The 22,016-nt window shown below is 43.3% G+C and overlaps 1 protein-coding gene across 1 annotated transcript in view; it reads left to right on the forward strand.

The window, feature by feature from the left end:
- Positions 1-22,016, forward strand: part of LY75 (lymphocyte antigen 75) — a 3,856,564-nt gene that overhangs the window by 3,376,621 nt on the left and 457,927 nt on the right. The window contains exon 30 of the mRNA XM_044074746.1: positions 21,079-21,302. Within this exon, the coding sequence (XP_043930681.1) occupies positions 21,079-21,302 (224 nt within the window). The remainder of the gene's footprint in view (positions 1-21,078; positions 21,303-22,016) is intronic.

Here is a 22,016-nt window from a genome sequence, read left to right on the forward strand (position 1 = left end):
GTGACCACGAACACCTCCCAACTAGGGAGGGCATTTCTGGGAAAGAACAGTCCAAGGTACGTGGTCCCCAGAAGAGGCCAATGCACATATCAACATCCTGGAGATGAGAGCAGTCCTCCTAGTGTTGCAGGCCTTTCAAGATTTTCCCCCCTCTGGGATGATTGCATTTCAAATGGACAGTATGTCTGTAATCTTGTACATTAACATACAGGGGGAAACAGATCTTATCCATTATGTCAAGAGGCAATAAGAGTGTGGCAGTGGGTGATCTCTTCCAGCAGCTTTCTCATAGCAACATACATACAAAGGAAAGCCAATGTGTTTTCAGACAAGCCAAGTAGGTACATTCTGATGCCTCATAAGTAGTCTCTCAATGTCAAAGTGGTGGAGAGAATTTTCTGTTGATGGGGCCAGCCATACTGTAATATTTTCACTTTTCCCCTCAGTAACAAGTGTAGCAGGTTCTTTGCCCAGTCATGCCTCTGGGGGGAGTCACCAAAATTGGCCCTCCGGTCTCCTTTATGCTCATCCCCCATTATCTTTACTCACCAAATTCATACAGAAAGCATACCAGTTGCAGAGCAGAGTTATCCTCATTGCATCTTTTTGGCCTTGCCAAATTTGGTTTCCCTTCCTGTGGCCTCATCTTCTGTATCCTCCCTAGATACTTGACCCCAGTCCGGACATCCTGTCTCATCCGTCAGGGATGACTCATCCGGATATATCAGGCCTCAAGCTGACCACATGGTTACTCCAGTTCCACTGATGGTAAACAGTCCAGGCTTTTCTCCCCAGTCAGGCATATTCTGTTTTCTTCTCAAAAGATTTCTACCAGGAAAATATACAAAAGTAAATGGAAAGAGGTTTTCAGTTTGGATCCTCAAGAGAGATTTGGACCCCATTTTCTGTCATATACCCGCTGTACTTTAATTATTAGCTTCAATTTTTTATGAGGTGGCTAGTTTCTCTACTATTAAAGTGCAGTTGGCTGCCACTTCCAACTTGCATTCAGCTGAAAATCATTCTTCCTTGGATTCTTCTAGGATGTGTAAGGCCTTTCTAAAAGGCACTTTCTTACTCTGGCCCCCAGTCAAGGACCCTACTCCTTCTTGGAATTTAACTGTCTTGCTTCAAGGTCTGACCCAAAGCCCCTTTGAAATTTCAGCCAAAACAAACCTTACATTTTTGTCCTGGGATGTTATTTTTCTAAGTGCCATTACATCATCTAGATGAGTATCTGAAATCCAGGCTCTTTTCTGCAAATCTCCCTATCTGTTTTTTCATAAGGATAGAGTATCCTTATGTACCAATCCACCCTTTTTACCAAAGGTGGTCTGAGTCTAAAGTTAATCAAGTCATTAACCTCCCAGTTTTCCTTCCAATTTTTTTATAATAAAGGTGACTACATGCTCCATCTTTTGGATGTGCAATTGTTTGTATCCATCTCACTGAACATATTGGGCATGGCAGTTTCCAAAGTGACTTTAACGAGATGGTTAACTGACTGTATATCCTTTGTCTGTAGCCAGAGAGGGTTGTCTTTGTCTAAGCTCCATAGAGCAAGAATATCAGTACATCTTATGTGATTCTATTAAAGAGTGGTTTCATTGTGATTTAATTATAGAGTGGTTTTGGGGATTATTTGTCATTTGAATTTTGGTTGCTGGACTCTGTTGTGCTGAATTTTGGAGTAGTTATTGGTGTTCTTGTTGACACGCTGTCTGCTTTGAGTATTTTTTGTATTCTTCTGTCATTCACTACACCTGAGACTCTATGCCATTTGGCTGCAGCCCTTCTGATTCTAGCTTTGACCTCTTTATTCAGACCTTTCTTCTCCTTAACCACCCCTCCCAGATACTTGAAGCTATTGACTTTTTCCACTATCTTCCCTTCTATTTCAATTCTCAGCTTCATCTGATTTCCCCAATTTGCTGCCATTACCATTTTTCTTATCTGTGCTTAGTTTCATCCCATGTGCCTTCAGTTTTGCATTCCATTCCTCTATCCTTTGCTGAAGTTCTTGTCTGTCTGTAATGCTACATTGTCTGCATATAGCAACATTGTTGATGTTTCCTCTCTGAACAGTTTGTTAATGTAGTGCATCACCAGTATGAACTGCAGTGGGCAAAGAGATGAACCCTGGTGCACACCCACTCCTTCTGGGAACCTCTCCGTGAAACCAAACACTGTTCATACTTGAGTCATTGGGTCCTTGCACATAGCCTGCACTAATTCTACCAATGTTTCTGGGACTTCGAACCACTGCAGTACTCCCAAATTAGCTCTCTTGGGACCTTGTCATATGCTTTTACCAAGTCTAGGAATGCCAAGTTGGACTGTCTCCTCATCTTTAGCTTCTTCTTAGCCAACTGCCTCAATGCAAACATGGGGTCAGCTATGCTGCATCCTGATCTGAATCCAAACTACTCTTCTCCCATCTTATATTCTACTACACTACACATCCATTTATCAGTCACCATCTCCAGAACTTTCATACAGTGTGACAGGAGTTTGGTGCCTCTGTACTGGCCACAGTTGTGGATGTTCCCTTTGTTTTTGTACACTGGCATGAGTATGCTTATTCTCCAGGGATACGTATTTCTCACCACACTGCTGTGAAGACCCTCAGGAGCCATTTCTCCCTTATGTCACCCAACATCGTTATCATATCTGCTGTGACCTCATCTGATCCTGCTGCTGTTTTCCCTGACTTTATTTTCCTTAGTGCTATTCTTGCTTCTTCTAGGATGGGGTCCTCTTCTTCTCTCATTGTAGGCTGTGTTTGAGACAGTACAGCTTCTGTAGGGTTTTCTTCATTCAGAAGCTGCTGGAAATACTCCTTCTGTCTGCCTTTGATGTCCTGTGGACTGGTGAGCAGGTTGTTGCTGGCATCCATTATGAAGGGTGTCTGACTATCTTCTTTATCTTTCTGTCTTTGCCTTGCACCCTGATATAGTTTCTTTGTGACACCTACTGAGTCACTTTCCAGAAGCTGGTAGAGTGCCTCCAATGCCCTGTTCTTTTCTATTGCAACTCCTTTATTAGCTTCTTTGTTAGCCAACTAGTATTCCTTCCTAGTCTGGTCGGTCTTTTCTCTCTCTCACTTTTTCCTACACTCTTTCTTTCTTTTGATAACTTCCTGGACTTCGGCATTCCACCACCTGCTTTCCTTGTATTCCTTATTTCCTTACGTGGCTTAGTCACATATCTGTTCTGTAGTTCTCACACATACTGTTTTGAGGTGCTTCTATTCTTCTTCAGCTCCATCCATTTCCTTCTCTTCTTGGGGTGCTAGATCCCTGAGTAATTCCTTGAACTGTTGCACTTTCTCTGCAGTCAACTTCCAGGTCTTCAGCCTGGTCTCTCTTGACCTTAGACCCTTCTCTGACCACTGCTTGCAGCTGATTGTGGCAACCAGTGGTTTATGCTGTGGGCCAACTGTTTCACTTGGGATGACTTTGCAATCATTGATTCTACCCCGGTGCCCTTGACTTACTAGGAAGAAGTCTACCTGAGTTGCATGTTGGCCATTCTTGTGTGTGATCTTATGACTGTCTCTCTTTCTGAACCATGTGTTGGCAACTATCAAATCATTTGCCAGACAGAAGTCTTGAATGGCCTCTCCTTCTTTATTCCTGTTACCCCACCCATGTCGACCTAGGTAGTCCTCATATCCTGTTCTGTCTGTCCCGATATGTGCATTCAAGTCCCCCCCCCCCCATTATCAACACCAATTCATGTTGTCATACTTTATCCAGTAGGTCCTGCAACTACTGTCTTAATGCACTCTTTTCCTCACTGTGACAACCCTACTTTGGGGCATATGCTGAGATTATGAATACTGCCTTATCATTGCATTGGAGTCTGATTGCCATGCATCTGTCACTAATTCTGATGATATCCCACACTGCCTTTTGAAGCCTCTCTCTCACCAGAGTTCCCACACCATTTATAGCCTGACCTTTTCCTGAGTAGTAGATTCTGGATCCCAAGCCAAGTGGCTTCAGTGCACTGCCCTTCTATCTTGTCTCTTGAATACATAGGATGTCCATCTTCCTCCATATCATCATGTCGTCCACTTCCAAGCTGCATCCTGTCAGTGAACCTACATTAAGTGCAACAATTCTCAGTTCATGTTTGGCAGGTTGATTGGTTTTACATCCATCTTTCGCTCAACAAAGCTATCCCAGGTTACCCAGGCTGGGCAACTAGACACCAGCCAGCCAGTAAATGATTGACCCAGGGCTACTGGGCGTTATGGCAGGCAAACAGTGGCCAGTAGGGACACATACACCCCTCCCATCATTAGCATGGGTCTGTGGCATAGGTCGGAAAAGGCCAGGTCCTCAACCCACTTATCACCAGCAAATACTCATGCCCATTTGGTGACATTAGTCAACATGACCAAATCACCTAGAGCCAATATTTTACACCATCAAGTGGCCAGCCTTGTCACAGCATGCAGTCTGTGATCCATGTTCTCTTATCTTGAGGATACTGCGCACCACAGCACATGCTCAAAGTGGTTGTTGTATACAACTCTTCCCCCTATAGGGCACCATCTACAGTCAGTGCTGCTGGCCACAGCTCCATTCTTTGGAGAGTCTGAGTTATAAATCTTGCACCTGCTTTTTTTTGACAAAATAATCAGTCCCTGCCATCTTCTGACAAACGGGAAACAAAAAAAAAAAGATGGCAGGAGGGGAACAGTAAGAAACATGGATCCTTTAAGAAAAAGGGACAGACTGCACCTTCAGAATGATTATGCCAACATTCATTTCTCTCCTGTCCCCAAATGACTAACTCTTTCCCGTAGACTGGCTTTTAATATTTCCATATAACAACAGACTGTTTCAAACTCTAGGGTACTAATACTGGTTCAGGGGACTTATTATGTGGCATTGGATACATATTCATCCTTTCAGAGGAAATTCCTCCCTACCATCAAAACCATTTTCATCAGGTTCTTCAACACATGCATACCGTAGGAGTCATACTGCCAGTGCCTTTAGACCAATGGGAAGAAGGCTTCTACATCAGAATATATCTGGTTTTAGAGTCAACTTTCCTGCAGATGATGATAGATGTTTCCTTTCACAAATGATTTGTGAGAGTTACAAATTATTTCAAATGTCTTCAGTTTGTTACCAGTCTTTGCAGATCATATGGCAGTCACAGTTTTCCTTATAGATGTCTTACTGATCTTTGTAGAGTGTTTTGCCAGATACCAGGAGTCCTTAACATGGGTTTTTTCATTCCTTACCAATGTGGTCTTTCAGATATATATTCCAAAATACTCCTTGACTCCATCACATGGGATTGTGCTTTTAGGCTGGTTTTTAGATACATCTCTCCAAAGTTAAATTTGTAAATAGGTTCATGGGTATGTACTAGGCTAATGACCATGGAGCCTTTACAAGCCTAGCCCATAGGATTACCCTTACATCATGCCACCCAACCATAATTCTCAGTGCCTCTGTCGAGTAGAGCCACTGGAGTGATCCCTGGGGTGAATTTTCTATTTCCCATCCACTCATCTAGATTTCTGTTGAAGAGGGCCAGTGAGGTGCTCTGTTTGACATGTATGGGAAGTCTATCCCATAGCATGGGCAGTCTCTGGGTTATATACCTGTCCCTCCAGCACGTTCTGTTGATTGTGGTATTGAGGGTGAGGTCTCCGGAGCATGTGGTGCAGAGGGATTGGGATTTCTTTAGATGTAGCATTTCTAACACAGCTGTATCAGTCAAGCAGAGATCGCCTCTAAGTAGGCGATATGAGACAGAGAATAGTGTCTGTCCATATAGGACAAGTGTTTAAGGCCTAGGATCCTCTTTGTGAGGTACTTTGACGGCCTTTCCAGTTCTTGCAGGTGTCTAGTGAGGTACATGCCAAATGGGGCATTGTACTCGATGATTGGCCTAATGACGGAAGAGTAGAGGGAGACATTGACCTCTTTTTTCCTGGATGAAAAACCTTTAGTAATGAGATGTGCCACATAGAAGGATTTTCTGACCACAGTGGCAATGTGGTGGTCAAAAGAGAGGTTGCTGTCAACCTGTGTTCCCAGATCTCTTATAACGCCTTTTGTGTTCAGTGGACTACCATCAATGTGGCAATTCATGGGAACTGGGTTTTTCCCAAAGAGGATGATGACACATTTTTTGGCATTGAGCTTAAGGCCATGGTTCTGATACCAATCGTTTGTCTCAGTGAGGCCTTTTTGTAGGATGTTAACATCACTGGAGGAGTTAATAATAGCTCCCAAGTTGCAATTGTTTGCGAACTTTGTCAGCCAGAGTCCCTTCACGTTGGCCTGGACTTCAGAGAAGTAGATATCAAACAGGAGAGGACCCAGGACCAAACCCTGTGGGACTCCACTTGTGACTGGTTGGCAGTCTGACTTGGAGTCAGCTACTTTCACACTGTGGGTTCTATCTGTGAGTCAGTTTGCAACCCACCTAATGATGTACAGGTTGATGCCTAGCTTAATGAGTTTTTCTGTGATTCCTGAGTGGAGAATGGTATCACAGGCCTTGGCCAGATCAAGGTAGGCTGTATGAACCACCTTGCCTTCATCCACAGCTCTGGTAACTGACTCAGAGAAGTTGACCAGGTTGAGCAGGCATGATCTACCCTTCACAAAACCAAACGGTGTGGGATCCAGAGTTTGGAGATTCCCTATATCCTTGTTTATTAGTTCAATGATGATGCGTTCCATAGCTTTGCACATCAGACTTGTCTGGCTAATGCAGCAATAGTTCCCAGGGTCTGTAATCACTCCTCCTTTGTGGAGAGGGATGACAGTAGCAGTACACCATTCAGTAGGGACAAAGCCTGAGGTAAGGCTGTGACTGAACAGGGCACACAGGTGAGGTGCCAGTTCATTCTGTAATTCATGTAGAACACAACCAGAGATATTGTCAGGTCCCATAGAAGTTGTATTCTTGGCTTTGGACAGTGCTGTTTTAACCTGTGCAGCAGTAATACTGGGTGCCTGGCAATCCACTAGTATTTTGTGATTGGTCCTTTGGGGGGTGGAGTAAAGTTGGCACTGAATCTGTTGGCCAGTATATTGGCAATATCTGTTGGCTCGGTATAGGAGGTACCATTGTGAAGTAGCTCAGAGCAAATTTACATAAATATAGAAGGCCTTGTGGTTGTCTTTACTGTCTGCTGCAATTCTGTTTCATAGCTTTAGATGATTTGATGAGGGATCACAACTTTTTGTTGAGGCTGATAAGGTAGTTTTTCCAGTCTTGGGACTTCACCTTATTCCACATCAGTTTCCTCCTTCTGTTGTAGATTTTGTTTATGGCAGCAGACCACCAGACTGGTTTCCTTTTTTTGGAGGAGAGCATCTTGGTTCTATTGGGTATGGTGAGAGCTATGCATTTGTGTACATGTTCGTACAATGCATTGGTGTATAATTTGGCAGTCATGCAACTATTCTCCATTTGCATGGGTGCTGTGAAGTTAGCCACTTCTGTTTTTAGGAGCCCAAAGGTACCATATGATGTTGTTAATCTTCATTGCATTCATCACTGATGGGATGTCGGTTCCGTCCGATGTCAGTAAAAGTTAATAATTGCATTACTTGTGGAAAGCAAATACCTCATAAAGATTTTCATTCGTACTGTATTCCTTGCCTAGGCCCTGACCACGATGTACCTTGCTGTCTGTTTTGTGCTTTATTTATTCAGCGCACTATCCGTCGTCATTATATTTTTGCCTGTAAATATTTTGGTTCTTGGTTTAATTATCCAGAAATGTCGTCGGTTAGCCATCCGACTACCAGGATTCTGAAAAAAAATACAAAGATAAAGACAGAGACAGGCCGCCGAGGTCCAAAACTGCCGACAACGCTTTTCCTAAGCCAGCTGCCAGTTCGCCGGTACTCAGTGAGGTGCTTTCACAGCCCCTGATACCCGCTGCTTCTGATTCGCAGGCCTCTACTGAGACCCATTTGGAGTCCGGTATGCCGCGAGATGCTTCAGCTATGGAACCCACGGATGTCTCTATCTTGGATGGGTCCGGAGCCGCTGTGCAGGCACCGGCTTCTGAGGGTGTATTCAGACCTACGGACTTGCATATTAAACCGATGCCTCCTTCATCACTTAGACCTAAATCTCGAACCATGCCTAAAAACAACGCCCAGACCACATGCTCAGGCCTCTATGCCTAAAAACAAATTATAAGAATGGCTGAAGATCTAATAATTCTAATCAGGGGTAAGCAATGCCCCCCCCCCCCCCCCCACACACACACACACACACACTCTAAGAGGCCTAGGACTGAAGTTGTTTATGAATCTTCTGACCAGGATTCTGTTTTTTTGATTCTTCTGATGATCTGGATTTGCCCTTATCTACTTATGAGGATTCTGATGCAGAGGACTCTATTCCCTCTGCTTCCCCTCCAGAAGATTTTTCTTTTGGTGAAACCTTACATACTCATAGAGAGCATTTCCACTGGGAAAGCCAGGATTTTTCTGATTCAAAAAAGAGGCTCAGGGATTTCTTACTTCTGCCTCAGCATAGCCCTTTAGCTATTCCTCCTGTACTAGACATGGTTGATGATGCTTTTTCGGAATCTAGTTTGGCCCCTGATTCCTTGCCTTCTGCTCCCAGAAAACCTAACAGATACTACAGGGTCCCTGAGTCACACAAGTTCCTTTTTAAAAATCCTATTGCGGATCCAGAGACTGTTTCTCAGGGGCCCAAGGGCATTAAGGCTTCTACTGCTAAAAATCCTACCCCTTCTGATAGAGACTCCAGGGAGCTGGATAGATGGGGTAAGAAGGTTTACACTTCTGCAACTGTGGCCATTAGGGCTTTAAACTGCCAGTTTCATATGTTAAAGTATCAGCAACATGTTATTGGATTGCTTAAACAGAAAATTATGTTCATAGGTTCATAGGTTCATAGGTTCATACTAGGTAGGTTTTTATCTATCTGCCCTAGAGCATTAAGTTTTTCAGCCTGTTGCCTCGCCTATTTAACGCTTTAGTATGGGGAAACTATACCATTATTTTGCTGTGCCTCTGTTGAGCAGTGACACTGAGGTAATATGGGGGGGTATCATGTATCTCCATCCATTGGTCTTGAATTTTCTGAACAAGGCCAGCGCTCTGGTCTGCCTCACATATTATGGATTTTTTTATCCAGCATAGGGAGTCTTTGGGATGAATCTATCTCCTCCTCTACTAATAATAATAGTGTCGTAATTTTAGGTTTACCCTCTCTCCTTTTGTGGCTCTGACGGATCTAGATTTTTTGAGTGAGCATATCATCATTCATCAAATTCTGACATGGCCATGTTGTTAGGTCAAGGTCACCTCTGAGCAGCTGTGTTTGAATGATAAGAGGAGGAGTTCTTTCAGTCGGGCAGCATAGGACAGATGTTTGAGACCCTTTATCCTTTTGGTGAGGAACTTTTGTGGCCTCTCCAGCTGCTGCTGTTGATTCCTGATTGTGTGGAAAATAAAGAATTACAGGATTTAATGCATTCTGCTGAAAAGGTTGGAAAACATACTTGTGGTTTTGATTCATTAGAGGCCTCTTGCAAGGCTGCTGTTACTGGGTTTGTGCTCAGAAGGCATGCTTGGCTTAAGGAGCAATCTTTACCTGATCATGTTAAAGATAAATTGTTGGATGCTCCCTTAAATCAGGACCGCCTGTTTGGCAACAAGGCTGAGGAAGTTCTTAAAAAGATGGAAGATAAAGCTAAATCTATGCAAACTGTTAAAGATTTCTTACAAGTTCAGCCTCCTAGATTTAGTAGGCATTGGCCCTCTAAAACTTGATCCTTTCCAGCCCCTTCCAGGTCTTCTCAAGCCAAACCCAGACACAGCAGAAACCCCAAGTTTCAGTCCCAGGGGACACACAGGACTAAGCAGTGGGGGGTCTCCACTTCCAAATCTGGGAGTAATAAAACTCCCCCCTATGGTAAACTGTCTCAATGACTTCCTTTTAAAATTTTCAAGCACTTATCAACTGACTGCCCCTTTGGGGGGAAAGATTGCTCTTCATGCAAAGAACTGGGAGCTCATTACCCAGGACAATGGGTTTTAAATATAGTGTCACAGGGATACAGATTTCACTTCCACACGTTGCCAACAACAAACGGGTGGCCGGACCTACCCCCAAATCAGTGGGCAGAGGCCCCAAAACAATTACTTTATCTCTTAAGCATGGGGGCTATTCAGTTGGTACCAGAAGAGGAAAAGGAACAAGGTTTCTACTTGAGACTTTTCCTGGTACCCAGAAAAGGCAATTCATGGCGTCCTATCCTGGACCTGTCTACTCTAAACACCTTTTTGGAGATTCCAAAATTCAAGATGCTGACTCTTCACCAGTTGCTTTCTATGCTAGGAACAGACGCCTGGTTGGCAACACTAGATTTAAAAGAAGCATACCTGCACATCCCAATCAGGGAATCTTGCAGAAGATACCTTTGCTTCAAAGCAGGCTACACACACTATCAGTTCTGTGCACTGCCCTTTGGCTTATCTACTGTGCCCAGGGTATTCACAAAGTGCCTAGCTCCAGTTATAGCATTTTGCAGGCAAAGAAATATTCAAATATACCTATACCTGGACAATTGTCTAATTCAGGCAGAAAGCCAGGACATACTTTTGAATCATCTGGCCTTTGTACAAAGGGTTCTAACCTGTCTGGGGTACACCATAAACGAAAAGAAATCTCACCTGGTACCCTGTCAACAAATTGTATTCCTGGGAGCAAGCTTGAATACAACTTCCCAGATGGCTTACCTCACGCCAGAGAAACAAATTCATTTGACAACCTACTTCAAACAACTGGCCACAAAAACCCTGCTATCTGCAAGACAAATACTGCAAGCCTTGGGGTTCATGACCTGCTGCATTCTTCTAATTCCATGTGCAAGACTGCATATGAGGAAACTACAGTGGTATCTAAAAAGCCTATGGTGTCAACATTCCCAGGATCTAGAAGCAATGATTCCTGTCATACCTTGCCTATGCCTAGAGTTCCTTTGGTGGGCAGAGGCCTGCCACCAAAACAAGGGACTACTTTTCACACCACCCCCTGCCGCCCAAACCCTAACAACAGACGCATCAGACTGTGCATGGGGGACTCACCTGGCAGGGAAGTGCATTCAGGGCAAATGGAACCCAAGTCAAATGCACTGGCATATCAATCAAAAATAAATGTTAGCTGTACAGAATGCTCTGACAGCCTTCAAGGACCACATTCTTCCAGGACAACTAATGGTAAAGGTGGACAACACCACTGTTATGTGGTACATAAACAAGCAGGAGAGAACACATTCTTACCCCCTCTGCAGACTAGCCATGGCATTGTGGAATACAACCTTGAGCTACCAAGTGCACCTACAAGCTCAATTCCTGCCAAGAAAATTAAGTACACTGGCAAACGGACTAAGCAGAAACCTCATGGACCCACACAAGTGGAAACTGGAACCAAGGATTTTCAGCATGTTGACAAGCAAATGGGGGATCCCAGATATAGACCTATTTGCCTCTCCACAGATCTACCGATTGGACAAATTTTGCACAAGAACTCCCCACAAACAAGCCTGGAAAGTGGATGCTTTGTCCTTTAGCTGGAAAAACCTATCAGTCTATGCCTTCCCCTCTCTGCCTCTGCTCTCCAAGGATCTAGAAGCAATGATTCCTGTCATACCTTGCCTATGCCTAGAGTTCCTTTGGTGGGCAGAGGCCTGCCACCAAAACAAGGGACTACTTTTCACACCACCCCCTGCCGCCCAAACCCTAACAACAGACGCATCAGACTGTGCATGGGGGACTCACCTGGCAGGGAAGTGCATTCAGGGCAAATGGAACCCAAGTCAAATGCACTGGCATATCAATCAAAAATAAATGTTAGCTGTACAGAATGCTCTGACAGCCTTCAAGGACCACATTCTTCCAGGACAACTAATGGTAAAGGTGGACAACACCACTGTTATGTGGTACATAAACAAGCAGGAGAGAACACATTCTTACCCCCTCTGCAGACTAGCCATGGCATTGTGGAATACAACCTTGAGCTACCAAGTGCACCTACAAGCTCAATTCCTGCCAAGAAAATTAAGTACACTGGCAAACGGACTAAGCAGAAACCTCATGGACCCACACGAGTGGAAACTGGAACCAAGGATTTTCAGCATGTTGACAAGCAAATGGGGGATCCCAGATATAGACCTATTTGCCTCTCCACAGAACTACCGATTGGACAAATTTTGCACAAGAACTCCCCACAAACAAGCCTGGAAAGTGGATGCTTTGTCCTTTAGCTGGAAAAACCTATCAGTCTATGCCTTCCCCCCTCTGCCTCTGCTCTCCAAAGTACTACTAAAAATCAAACAGGACAAACCAAGGATGATTTTGATTGCTCCAGACTGGCCACGCCAACACTGGTACCCCCTCCTACGCAGTGTGTCACAGTTATCCCTATGGCACCTGCCTCAAGACTCCTTCCCTTTTGTCCCAGCAGGAGAACCAGATTCTGCACCCTCAGCTTCTAACACTGAACCTTGCAGCCTGGCTAATTACCTAATCTCTTCTTTACCATCCCTCAGTAAACCTGTGATGGATATCATTTCAGAGGCAAGGAGGCCTAGTACTAGAAAATCTTATGCTGAAAACTGGAAAAGATTCTGTGCCTGGAACCAATCTCTTACTGTATTATATCTGTTTTAGCTTACTTAAGCAAGATTATGTTCACTGTTACTTTTTCTTAAGTGTTTTGATATCTGAAATGTAATAATTACCTGTTTTATTTGGTTTATTAATCCTATATTTACCATGTAAGAATATTTTTTATACTTCTGTATATCTGTGTGGAGCTTTTCTCCCTGGGCCTCTACTGAAAATGGATATATATCCAGCTGGACTAGCCCAGTCAACAAATGTAAAATAAATAAAAAAATAAATAAAATAAATAAAAATCTCAAGGGATAGCACAGCAGCATCCAATTTACCTCAGGTTTTACACTACTTAACTGAGATGCTTCACAAGGGTCTGTCTTTTTCCTCCATTAAAATCCATGCCTCAGCCATTTCAGCTCATTATAACACAGAACATCCCCTCTTCTCTCATCCACTGCTCAAGCAGTTCCTCAGAGTGGCCAAAAATTGGAGGCCACCCAGGAGAGCTCCAACCCCTGCCTGGGACCTTAACTTTGTATTGGAGAAACTCACTTTACCTCCTTTTGAGTCAGCTACAACTGCAGACTTAAAATTCCTTTCCTGGAAAACAGCCTTCCTTTTAGCAATCACTTCAGCTAGAAGGATATCTGAATTGCAGGCCCTTATGGCAGTGGAGCCTTTCATCATCTTTCATGCAGACAGGGTGTCACTCAGGACCAATTCATCATTCATGCCCAAGGTAGTATCCAGTGTGGCTCTTAATCAGTCCATTCATTTGCCAGCTTTTTTCCCAATCCACAGAACAAGGGAGAATGGATTCTGCATTCATTGGATGTACACAGACAACTCAGATTCTACTTGGACAGGACTAAATCTCGAAGAAAATCTGAACAACTGCTGGTAGCATTTGCTGCAAGGTCAGAGGGGAAGGCTATTTCAAAGCAAACCATTTCTAAATGGATAAGCCATTGTATTCATTTCTGTTATAAGCACCATGGAAAACCTATCCCCCAGGGGATCAGATCTCATTCCACCAGGGCTGCATCTACTTCAGCAGCCTTTCTCAGAGGTGTTCCTACCAGGGACATTCTAGAAGCTGTAACCTGAAGTTCAGTTGATACTTTCACCAAGCATTATCACTTACCAATTTTTTCAAAATACAGAGCTGGCCTTGCCACTGCTGTTTTGCAGGGCCTTATAGCTGGTCCTAATGCTGTATAAATCCATCTTCCCAACCTTAGCTTTGGGAATCTACCCAAATGTAATGACTGCAACAGTGAAACACGATGAACATAGTACAGTTGTGTATTCACTGTTGCAGTCCTGTTTACCCTCCCTCCAGCCCCATGTTTTTCTTTTATTATACCTCTTCTTTCCTTTATTATGCTTAAAAGCCTTTTGGCGTATTTGCTTTTGTTTGGAGGTATATTTTTGTGTTTTTAATTATATATATATATATATATATATATATATATATATATATATATATATATATATATATATATTTTGCTCCCCATTTGGGGGGCACCTGACATCTGGGCCAAGAAAAACTGATGTAATGGCGTCGGCTGCATGTTCTATACCTCTGATGACCTAACATCATGGAAGAAGGGACAGCAACCGACACAGGACCCGAGACATTGTTAATCAGGCCAACTGAGGGCAACCTGCCAGCAGATTACCCAAATGTAATGACTGCAACAGTGAATACACTCTTACATCTACATTTATGGTAAGTGTACACAACTGTACTTTCTCTCCTCAGCCATTACCTAAACTCAATCCTCCAGTTTTTCTATGTAGACGTATTCCAATTCTCTACTTAATCCTAATATATAATATGAAAGTAATTTTGTTTTGCAATTAACTTTTTGTATCTTCTGTAATTTGAATCTCTTTATCCTATAATATGTCTTTGTAAAAAAAATGTTTTATCTTTTGTTCAAACTTGCTTAGCTTGTTAGTTTTGCTCTTGTTTTGTATTCTATGTAAATTCTCTGGGGCTTTCCCCCTGGGCCTCCACTGAAAATTGGCCAGCCTGGCCCAGTGGACTTTCCCGGTAAACAATTGTCAATAAATAAATAAAAATAAAGAAGAAAATAGTATGCAGTCTGACAAGTTTCAAGAATGATTTATGGTAATTTGGAAGAGACAGCCAAGTAATGGGATATTAATATGGCTGAGGAGGATGTTGTTCATTACCCTGCATATCATATCATAGCATTTGATCATCTCAACATGGATTGTGAATTCCAGCATTGGATTTGGGGGTTTAGACAACTGGTCCACCTTTCCATCTCCTTTTTCCCAGTGGGGAAGAGGCTTGGGTTTGTAATGCAGACAACTTTCAGGTGGATTGCTTGTTGTATTATTTTTTGCCACCTAGCCACTGTATGCAGCCAGAGCTTACTCCTGTAGAGGAGTGTCTACTTCCAGTGCTTGTTTACAGTGTAGACATCAATGCTGATGTTAGTTGGCCTTTGGTTCATCCCTCCAATAAGCATTATTTTCCATGCCAAGACTTCAACAATATGGCTTCTTTTGGTACTGTGATTTTTCAGGACTCAGCCATCTGCACTTGGTCATTAGGTGGTTCTCTGAGTCATTTAGATTTGGTGTAACTGCTGAGATTCATCACAAACAAGGGCCCATCCGGATCAGTGTTACCTATAACAAGTACATGCTTTTATATTAGTTATCTGTGAGAGAACCCTCCCTTCCTTCAAGGAAGTTTTCCTGTGTTGGTCATAACAGATACATGCTCTACCATATTAGCTGAGCTTCATAAATCAGTAATACCTTTTCTCCATCTCACTCAGGATGAGAGTCTTTTCTTCATCTTTTGGAGTCCCTTATAGATTGGGCAAGAATATACGATACATTCGTATTGCCTGTTTAATAAAGTAAGCATCAAATCTTTGTATTGTTGATTTGCAGGAGGGTGTGTCACAGTGACATGGAATGAACTGCTGAGATTAAAAAATGTGTCTGCTGGCATGTTACATCATGGTGAGTATATGGATGTTCACAGGAAAAGAAATGACAGATTATAATTGGTTAAGATGTTATAGCCAACCTGGATCCATCAAAGAGGGGCCTCTCTTGGATCATATGGCGCATTTAGGGTAAACTGTGACATGTTCATCGTGCATACAGCTGCAGTCATAACAGATGGGTTCTCCTGCCGTCAGGCGGGTCCTCGGTCGGCCGAATTCCAAAGTCTAGGTCCGGCGTCGGTTGTCGTCGCTTCTTCCCTGACGTCAGTGCGACAGGGGTATAAAAGAACCAGCCGACGCCATTTTCTTCAGTCTTTCTTGCCGCGCGGTGCCCGAAGCAGAAGCAGTTCGCAAGTGCCGGTCGGCCAGCTCCTGAAATTATGAAAATTTTGCACACAAGGCCCATCTCCAGGCCCCATGCCTAAAAAACAGATGCTTAAAATGGCTGAGGATTTGATTACTCTTATCAGGGGTTCACACCCCCCCCCCCGGACAAAAGGCCCAGAGTGGAGGAAGAATCCCCCTCCTCTGATCAGGGCTCCAGTATTTCAGAGCATTCTCATGAACAGGAACATTCTTACTCCCCTTTTGAAGATTCTGATGCTGAGGAGTCCATCCCCTCTGTCTCCCCCCCCAGAGGATTACTCATTTGGGGAAACTTTGCATACCTTAAGGGAACACTTCCACTGGGAAGGCCAAGATTATTCAGATTCCAAGAAAAGGCTTAGGGAATTTCTCTTGCTACCTCAGCACAGGCCTCTAGCTATACCTCCTGTCTTGGACATACTAGATGATGTGTACTCGGAGGCCTGCCTTAACCCGGATTCTCTACCTCCAGCTCCAGTCAAGCCTGACAGGTACTACTGGGTTCCTGACTCACACCAATTCCTATACAAAAGCCATGCTGCTGACCCAGAAACTATCTCACAGGGCCCCAAGGGAATTAAGGCCTCCACTGCTAAAAATCCATTGCCTTCCGAGAGAGATTCCAGATCCTTAGAAAGGTGGGGAAAAAAGGTATATACCTCGGCCACCTTAACCATGAGGGCATTAAACTGTCAGTTCCATATGCTAAAGTACCAACAGTTTTTGTTATCACAATTGAAAAGTAAAATGTCACAACCTGAACAACCAGACTTGAAGGAGTTGCAGGATTTGATGCATAGTGCAGAACAAGTGGGTAAACATGCCTTACAATGTGGTTTTGATGCTCTAGAGGCCTCATGTAGAGCTGCTGTTACAGGATCAGTCATACGTAGGCATGCCTGGCTCAAGGAACAAACCTTACCAGATCATGTCAAAGCCAAATTACTAGATGCCCCTCTGCAAAAGGATGTATTATTTGGTGCTAATGCTGAGGAGGTATTAAGGAAAATGGAGGAACAGGCTAAATCAATGCAAACAGTGAAAGACTTTCTACAGGTACAACCCCCACGTTTCAGTAGAAATTGGCCTTCCAAAAACTGGTCCTTTCCAGCCACGGACAGACCCCAAAGAGGTAGATACAGGCGCCCGAGGGGCAGAGGGCAATCCCAAGGATCGTTTAGAGGCAGACAATGGCAAGCTCCTACATAAAGAGGTGGTGAGGATAACTTGCAACCATTCAGAAAGCAAGCCCAATGACTTTCCCTTTTGCATGCCAAGCAAGACTCAAATGGCAGCACCATTAGGCGGAAAACTGGCATTATTTCCAAGAAATTGGCATATTGTCACAAAAGACAAATGGATCCTGGACATTATAAAGAGAGGCTACAGATTCCATTTTCACACCCTTCCAAAAATGAGAGGCATGCCAAACCTGCCACACAATCAAAGGGCAGAGGCACAAAGACTAATTTCAGATCTCATAGACATGAAAGCTATTCAAGAGGTACCTACGCACGAACAAGGTCAAGGTTTTTATTCCAGACTATTCCTGGTACCAAGGAAGGGAAAAGATTGGAGACCTATTTTGGACCTATCCATCCTAAACACATTTCTACTCGTACCAAAATTCAAGATGCTCACTCTACAGCAGCTTCTTCCCATGCTGGGCAAGAAGTCTTGGCTGGTAACATTGGACCTCAAGGAGGCATACCTGCATGTCCCAATCAGACAAAATTGCAGAAGATACCTCAGATTTCTTGCAGGTTCAACCCATTATCAATTCTCTGCGTTGCCCTTTGGCTTATCTACTGCGCCCAGAGTATTCCTGAAATGCCTGGCATCAGTAATTGCCTACTGCAGACTTCAAGGGATACAAATATACCCCTATTTGGACGACTGCCTGATCCAGGCGGACAGCAAGCACATTTTACTGGAACATCTGGCTTATGTAATAATGTTGTTGAATTCTCTGGGATACACAGTCAACAAAAAGAAATCAAGATTAATACCCTCTCGGAAAATAATTTTCCTGGGTGCCAACTTGGACACAAACACCCAGATGGCCTACCTCATGTCAGAGAAGCAGGGGCAACTAACTCAATACTTCAGAACACTAGCAAATTGCACCAGGCTGACTGCAAGGAAAATCCTGCAGGCTCTGGGATTCATGGCATCTTGCATCTTACTAATCCCATGTGCAAAGCTGCATATGAGGAAACTTCAATGGTACCTGAAAAACCTATGGTCTCAACGCAGCCACAGCCTGGAAACAATAATACCACTAATTCCATGTCTTCAAAAGGAATTTCTGTGGTGGGCTCAAGCATGCCAAGCAAACACAGGTCTTCCATTCAGCAAGCCTCAAGCAAAGCAAGTCATCACAACAGATGCCTCGGACTACGCCTGGGGGGTGCACATGACAGATTGGTGCATTCAGGGCAAATGGTCCCAAAAAGAAAAGCACCTACACATCAATCAAAAGGAGATGCTAGCAGTAATAAATGCTATTATAGCTTTCAAAGACCTCCTGCAACCAGGCCAACTATTGATAAGGACGGACAACACCACAGTAATGTGGTACATAAACAAACAGGGAGGAACCCCTATGCAGACTGGCCATGTCACTTTGGAACATGGTCATGGACTTACAAATCGAATTACAAGCACAGTACTTGCCAGGCAAGGAAAACACGCTGGCAGACAACCTAAGCAGAAATATGGCAGATACACACGAACGGAAGTGGCATCCTCAAGTTTTTACAGAGATAATTCAAGCATGGGGAAGGCCAGACATAGATCCCTTTGCTTCCCATGAAAATCACCAATTGACAAAATTCTGCTCAAGGATTTTTCACCCAAAGGCCTGGAGAGTAGATGCTCTCTCAGTTGGACATCAATGACAGTTTATGCCTTCCCTCCTTTTCCTCTGCTGCCCAAAGTACTATTAAAAACCAGAGCAGACAGACCGAAGATGATTCTCATTGCTCCAGACTGGCCAAGACAACACTGGTACCCACTCCTGAGGAGCCTGACGCATTCCCCACCATGGACCCTGCCTCTAATGCCGCTTCTTCTGACTCAGCACAGCTTCAAAACTCTTCACAGTCAGCTAAAAACACTCAATCTAGCCTCATGGAAGATTCCTTAGCATCACAACAGACCCTACTCTCCAAGGAGGTGCAGGATGTCATTTTGGAGGCCAGAAGGCCGTCTACCAGAAAAGCTTACTCCACAAAATGGAAGCGGTTTTGTGTCTGGAATGAGAAAAAGGGCCAGGATCCTGGAAACCTGAATTTACCTCAAATATTACAGTATCTAGCTGAGCTGCTAAGTATTGGACTTTCTTTCTCCTCCATCAAAATCCATGCCTCAGCTATTTCTGCAGAATACAACGCTGATCCACCCTTATTCTCTCACCCCCTCTTAAGACAGTTCCTCAGAGGGGCTAAGAATCTAAAACCCCCAAGGAAACAGCCAATACCTGCTTGGGATCTCAATTTCATTCTAGAAAAACTGACTTTGCCTCCTTTTGAGCCAGCTGCCTCATCAGATTTGCAATATTTGTCCTGGAAAACAGCTTTCCTTCTGGCTATTACCTCAGCTTGTAGGGTATCGGAACTACAAGCTCTCATGGCTGTGCAGCCTTTCATCATCTTCCATCAGGACAGAGTTTCCTTACGAACCAACCCGTCCTTTATGCCAAAAGTGGTATCCAGGGTAGCTTTGAATCAGGCTATACACTTACCTACCTTTTATCCTAATCCTCAAAACAAAGGGGAGAGATTACTACATTCCTTGGACATCCACAGACAACTGCGTTACTATTTGGACAGAACAAAGCCTTTCAGGAAATCAGATCAGCTCTTTGTGTCCTATGCTACAGGAGCACAAGGAAAGCCAATTTCCAAACAGACTATCTCAAAATGGATAACCCACTGCATACGCTTTTGCTATTCTTTTCATGGCAAAACTGTACCTACAGGCATCAGATCTCACTCCACAAGGGCCACGGTTACCTCTGCAGCTTTTCTCAGAGGAGTTCTTACCAAAGATATTTTGGAAGCAGCCACTTGGAGCTCTGTGCATACCTTCTCCAAGCACTACCACCTTCCATTATACTCCAAATCTAGAGCGGGCTTTGCCACTGCAGTCTTGCAGGGCATTCTGGCTCTTCCTAGTTCCACCTAGTGCCTACCACCCCTTTCTTAGCTTTGGGATTCTACCCATCTGTTATGACTGCAGCTGTATGCACGATGAACATAGTACAGTTTTGTACCTACCATAAATGTAGATGTTCGAGTGCTAATACAGCTGCAGTCCAGGTTTCCCTCCCTCCTTCCCCTCTTGGGACAGGACTATACTCATGCTACCTGATTGGGGTATTCATTCTGGATGTATTTGCTTGCACTACTATATTTGAATTATATTGCATTGCTTTATCACACAAATTTATGTATTGCCTTCCTTCTGGGGGCACCTGACATCTGGGGCAAGAAAAACTGAAGAAAATGGCATTGGCTGGTTTTTTATACCCCCTGTCGCACTGACGTCAGGGAAGAAGCGACGACAACCGACGCCGGACCTAGACTTTGGAATTCGGCCGACCGAGGACCCGCCTGACGGCAGGAGAACCCATCTGTTATGACTGCAGCTGTATTAGCACTCGAACATCTACATTTATGGTAGGTACAAAACTATACTTTTTCCATACTCACTTCTTAAAAGTGTCTTGTGCTTGACTTAGAAAGCCATTCCCAACCCAGTTATTTGAAATCAGAATACTAAAATCTGAACAAGACATAATGTTGCCACCATGACCATGAGATCTGACAACCTGGAGTTTATTTTTCAATCCTTATTAACAGTGTTTGTATTCAATATCAAAAGTTTAATTGTAAACAAAAATTATTTTAGCGGCAGATGACAAATGTTTTCTTGTTGGTTTGTAACATATGTATAGACCTCCAAAAGTTAATCAGAAAAAAAAAGCTGCTGGCTTGCATGTAATATTATAAATGTTTGTATTATTTTAGATGCACTAAGCAATAACTTGTTTCATTTAGAACCTAGTACTGTCTACAACTCAAGTTTGGCAGATACCATACCATATGGAAATTATACCTACACAATAATAAGGAAACAAATACAGTGGTATGATGCCTTGAGAGAGTGCAAACAGAAAGGATATGATTTGGCCAGTATCCATAATGAAGCACAGCAGTTATTTCTTGAACGTATAGCGAAAATTGATGGCTTCCCTTTGTGGACTGGACTGTCAAGCCAAGATGTAAGTAGAAATAATGTTACTGGATGAGAATGGGGATGATTGATTGCATTACTGTTTTATTTTATTCTGCACATTTTCTTAGTCTTTGGTTTGACTACTGTATTTTATAAATGAAAATAAATGCCTGTGTTTTAAGGATGCTGATTATTAAATATTGCTCTGAAACACTGCTTTTCTTTTGATTAACTAATAGATGTTAAATTTAACATTCATGTTAATCACCAACTGCAGTTGTGTTAAGTATCTTTCCTTTGTTCGTATATATTTCCTGTAATGTTATGTTAGTACTTGTTTATATGGTGTGGTCTTATTATGTCTTGGCTATAATTATAAATGTATTTATTCCCTCTTCTGTTTGACTTTATTGTTTCCTGTCCCAGAGACTTCCCATACTCTGGAACAAGCTACCCATCTATGTCAAGCAAAGTTCCTCTTTACCACTCTTCAAGAAAAATCTTGATGAGTGGATGGGAAATAGGAAATACACCCCGGGGATCACTTCTGTGGCTCTGCTCAACAGGGGCACAGGAAATTAACTTCCTTGGGTGGTGTAAGCCTGGGAACCTTGTTGATTAGGCTTACTTAGTCCCTTGAGCTGATAGCCTAGTACCTACCTATGAACCTATGAACCAAAGCTTTGGCATATGTATGTGGGTACATTTCATTTTGTTGAATGGTCATTTGTTCAACAGAATAAAGTGCAGATTCCTTTGC

Source organism: Protopterus annectens, chromosome 6.part0 (genome assembly GCF_019279795.1).
Source record: "Protopterus annectens isolate FY-2018-M chromosome 6.part0, PAN1.0, whole genome shotgun sequence".
NCBI classification, from domain to species: Eukaryota; Metazoa; Chordata; order Ceratodontiformes; family Protopteridae; genus Protopterus; species Protopterus annectens.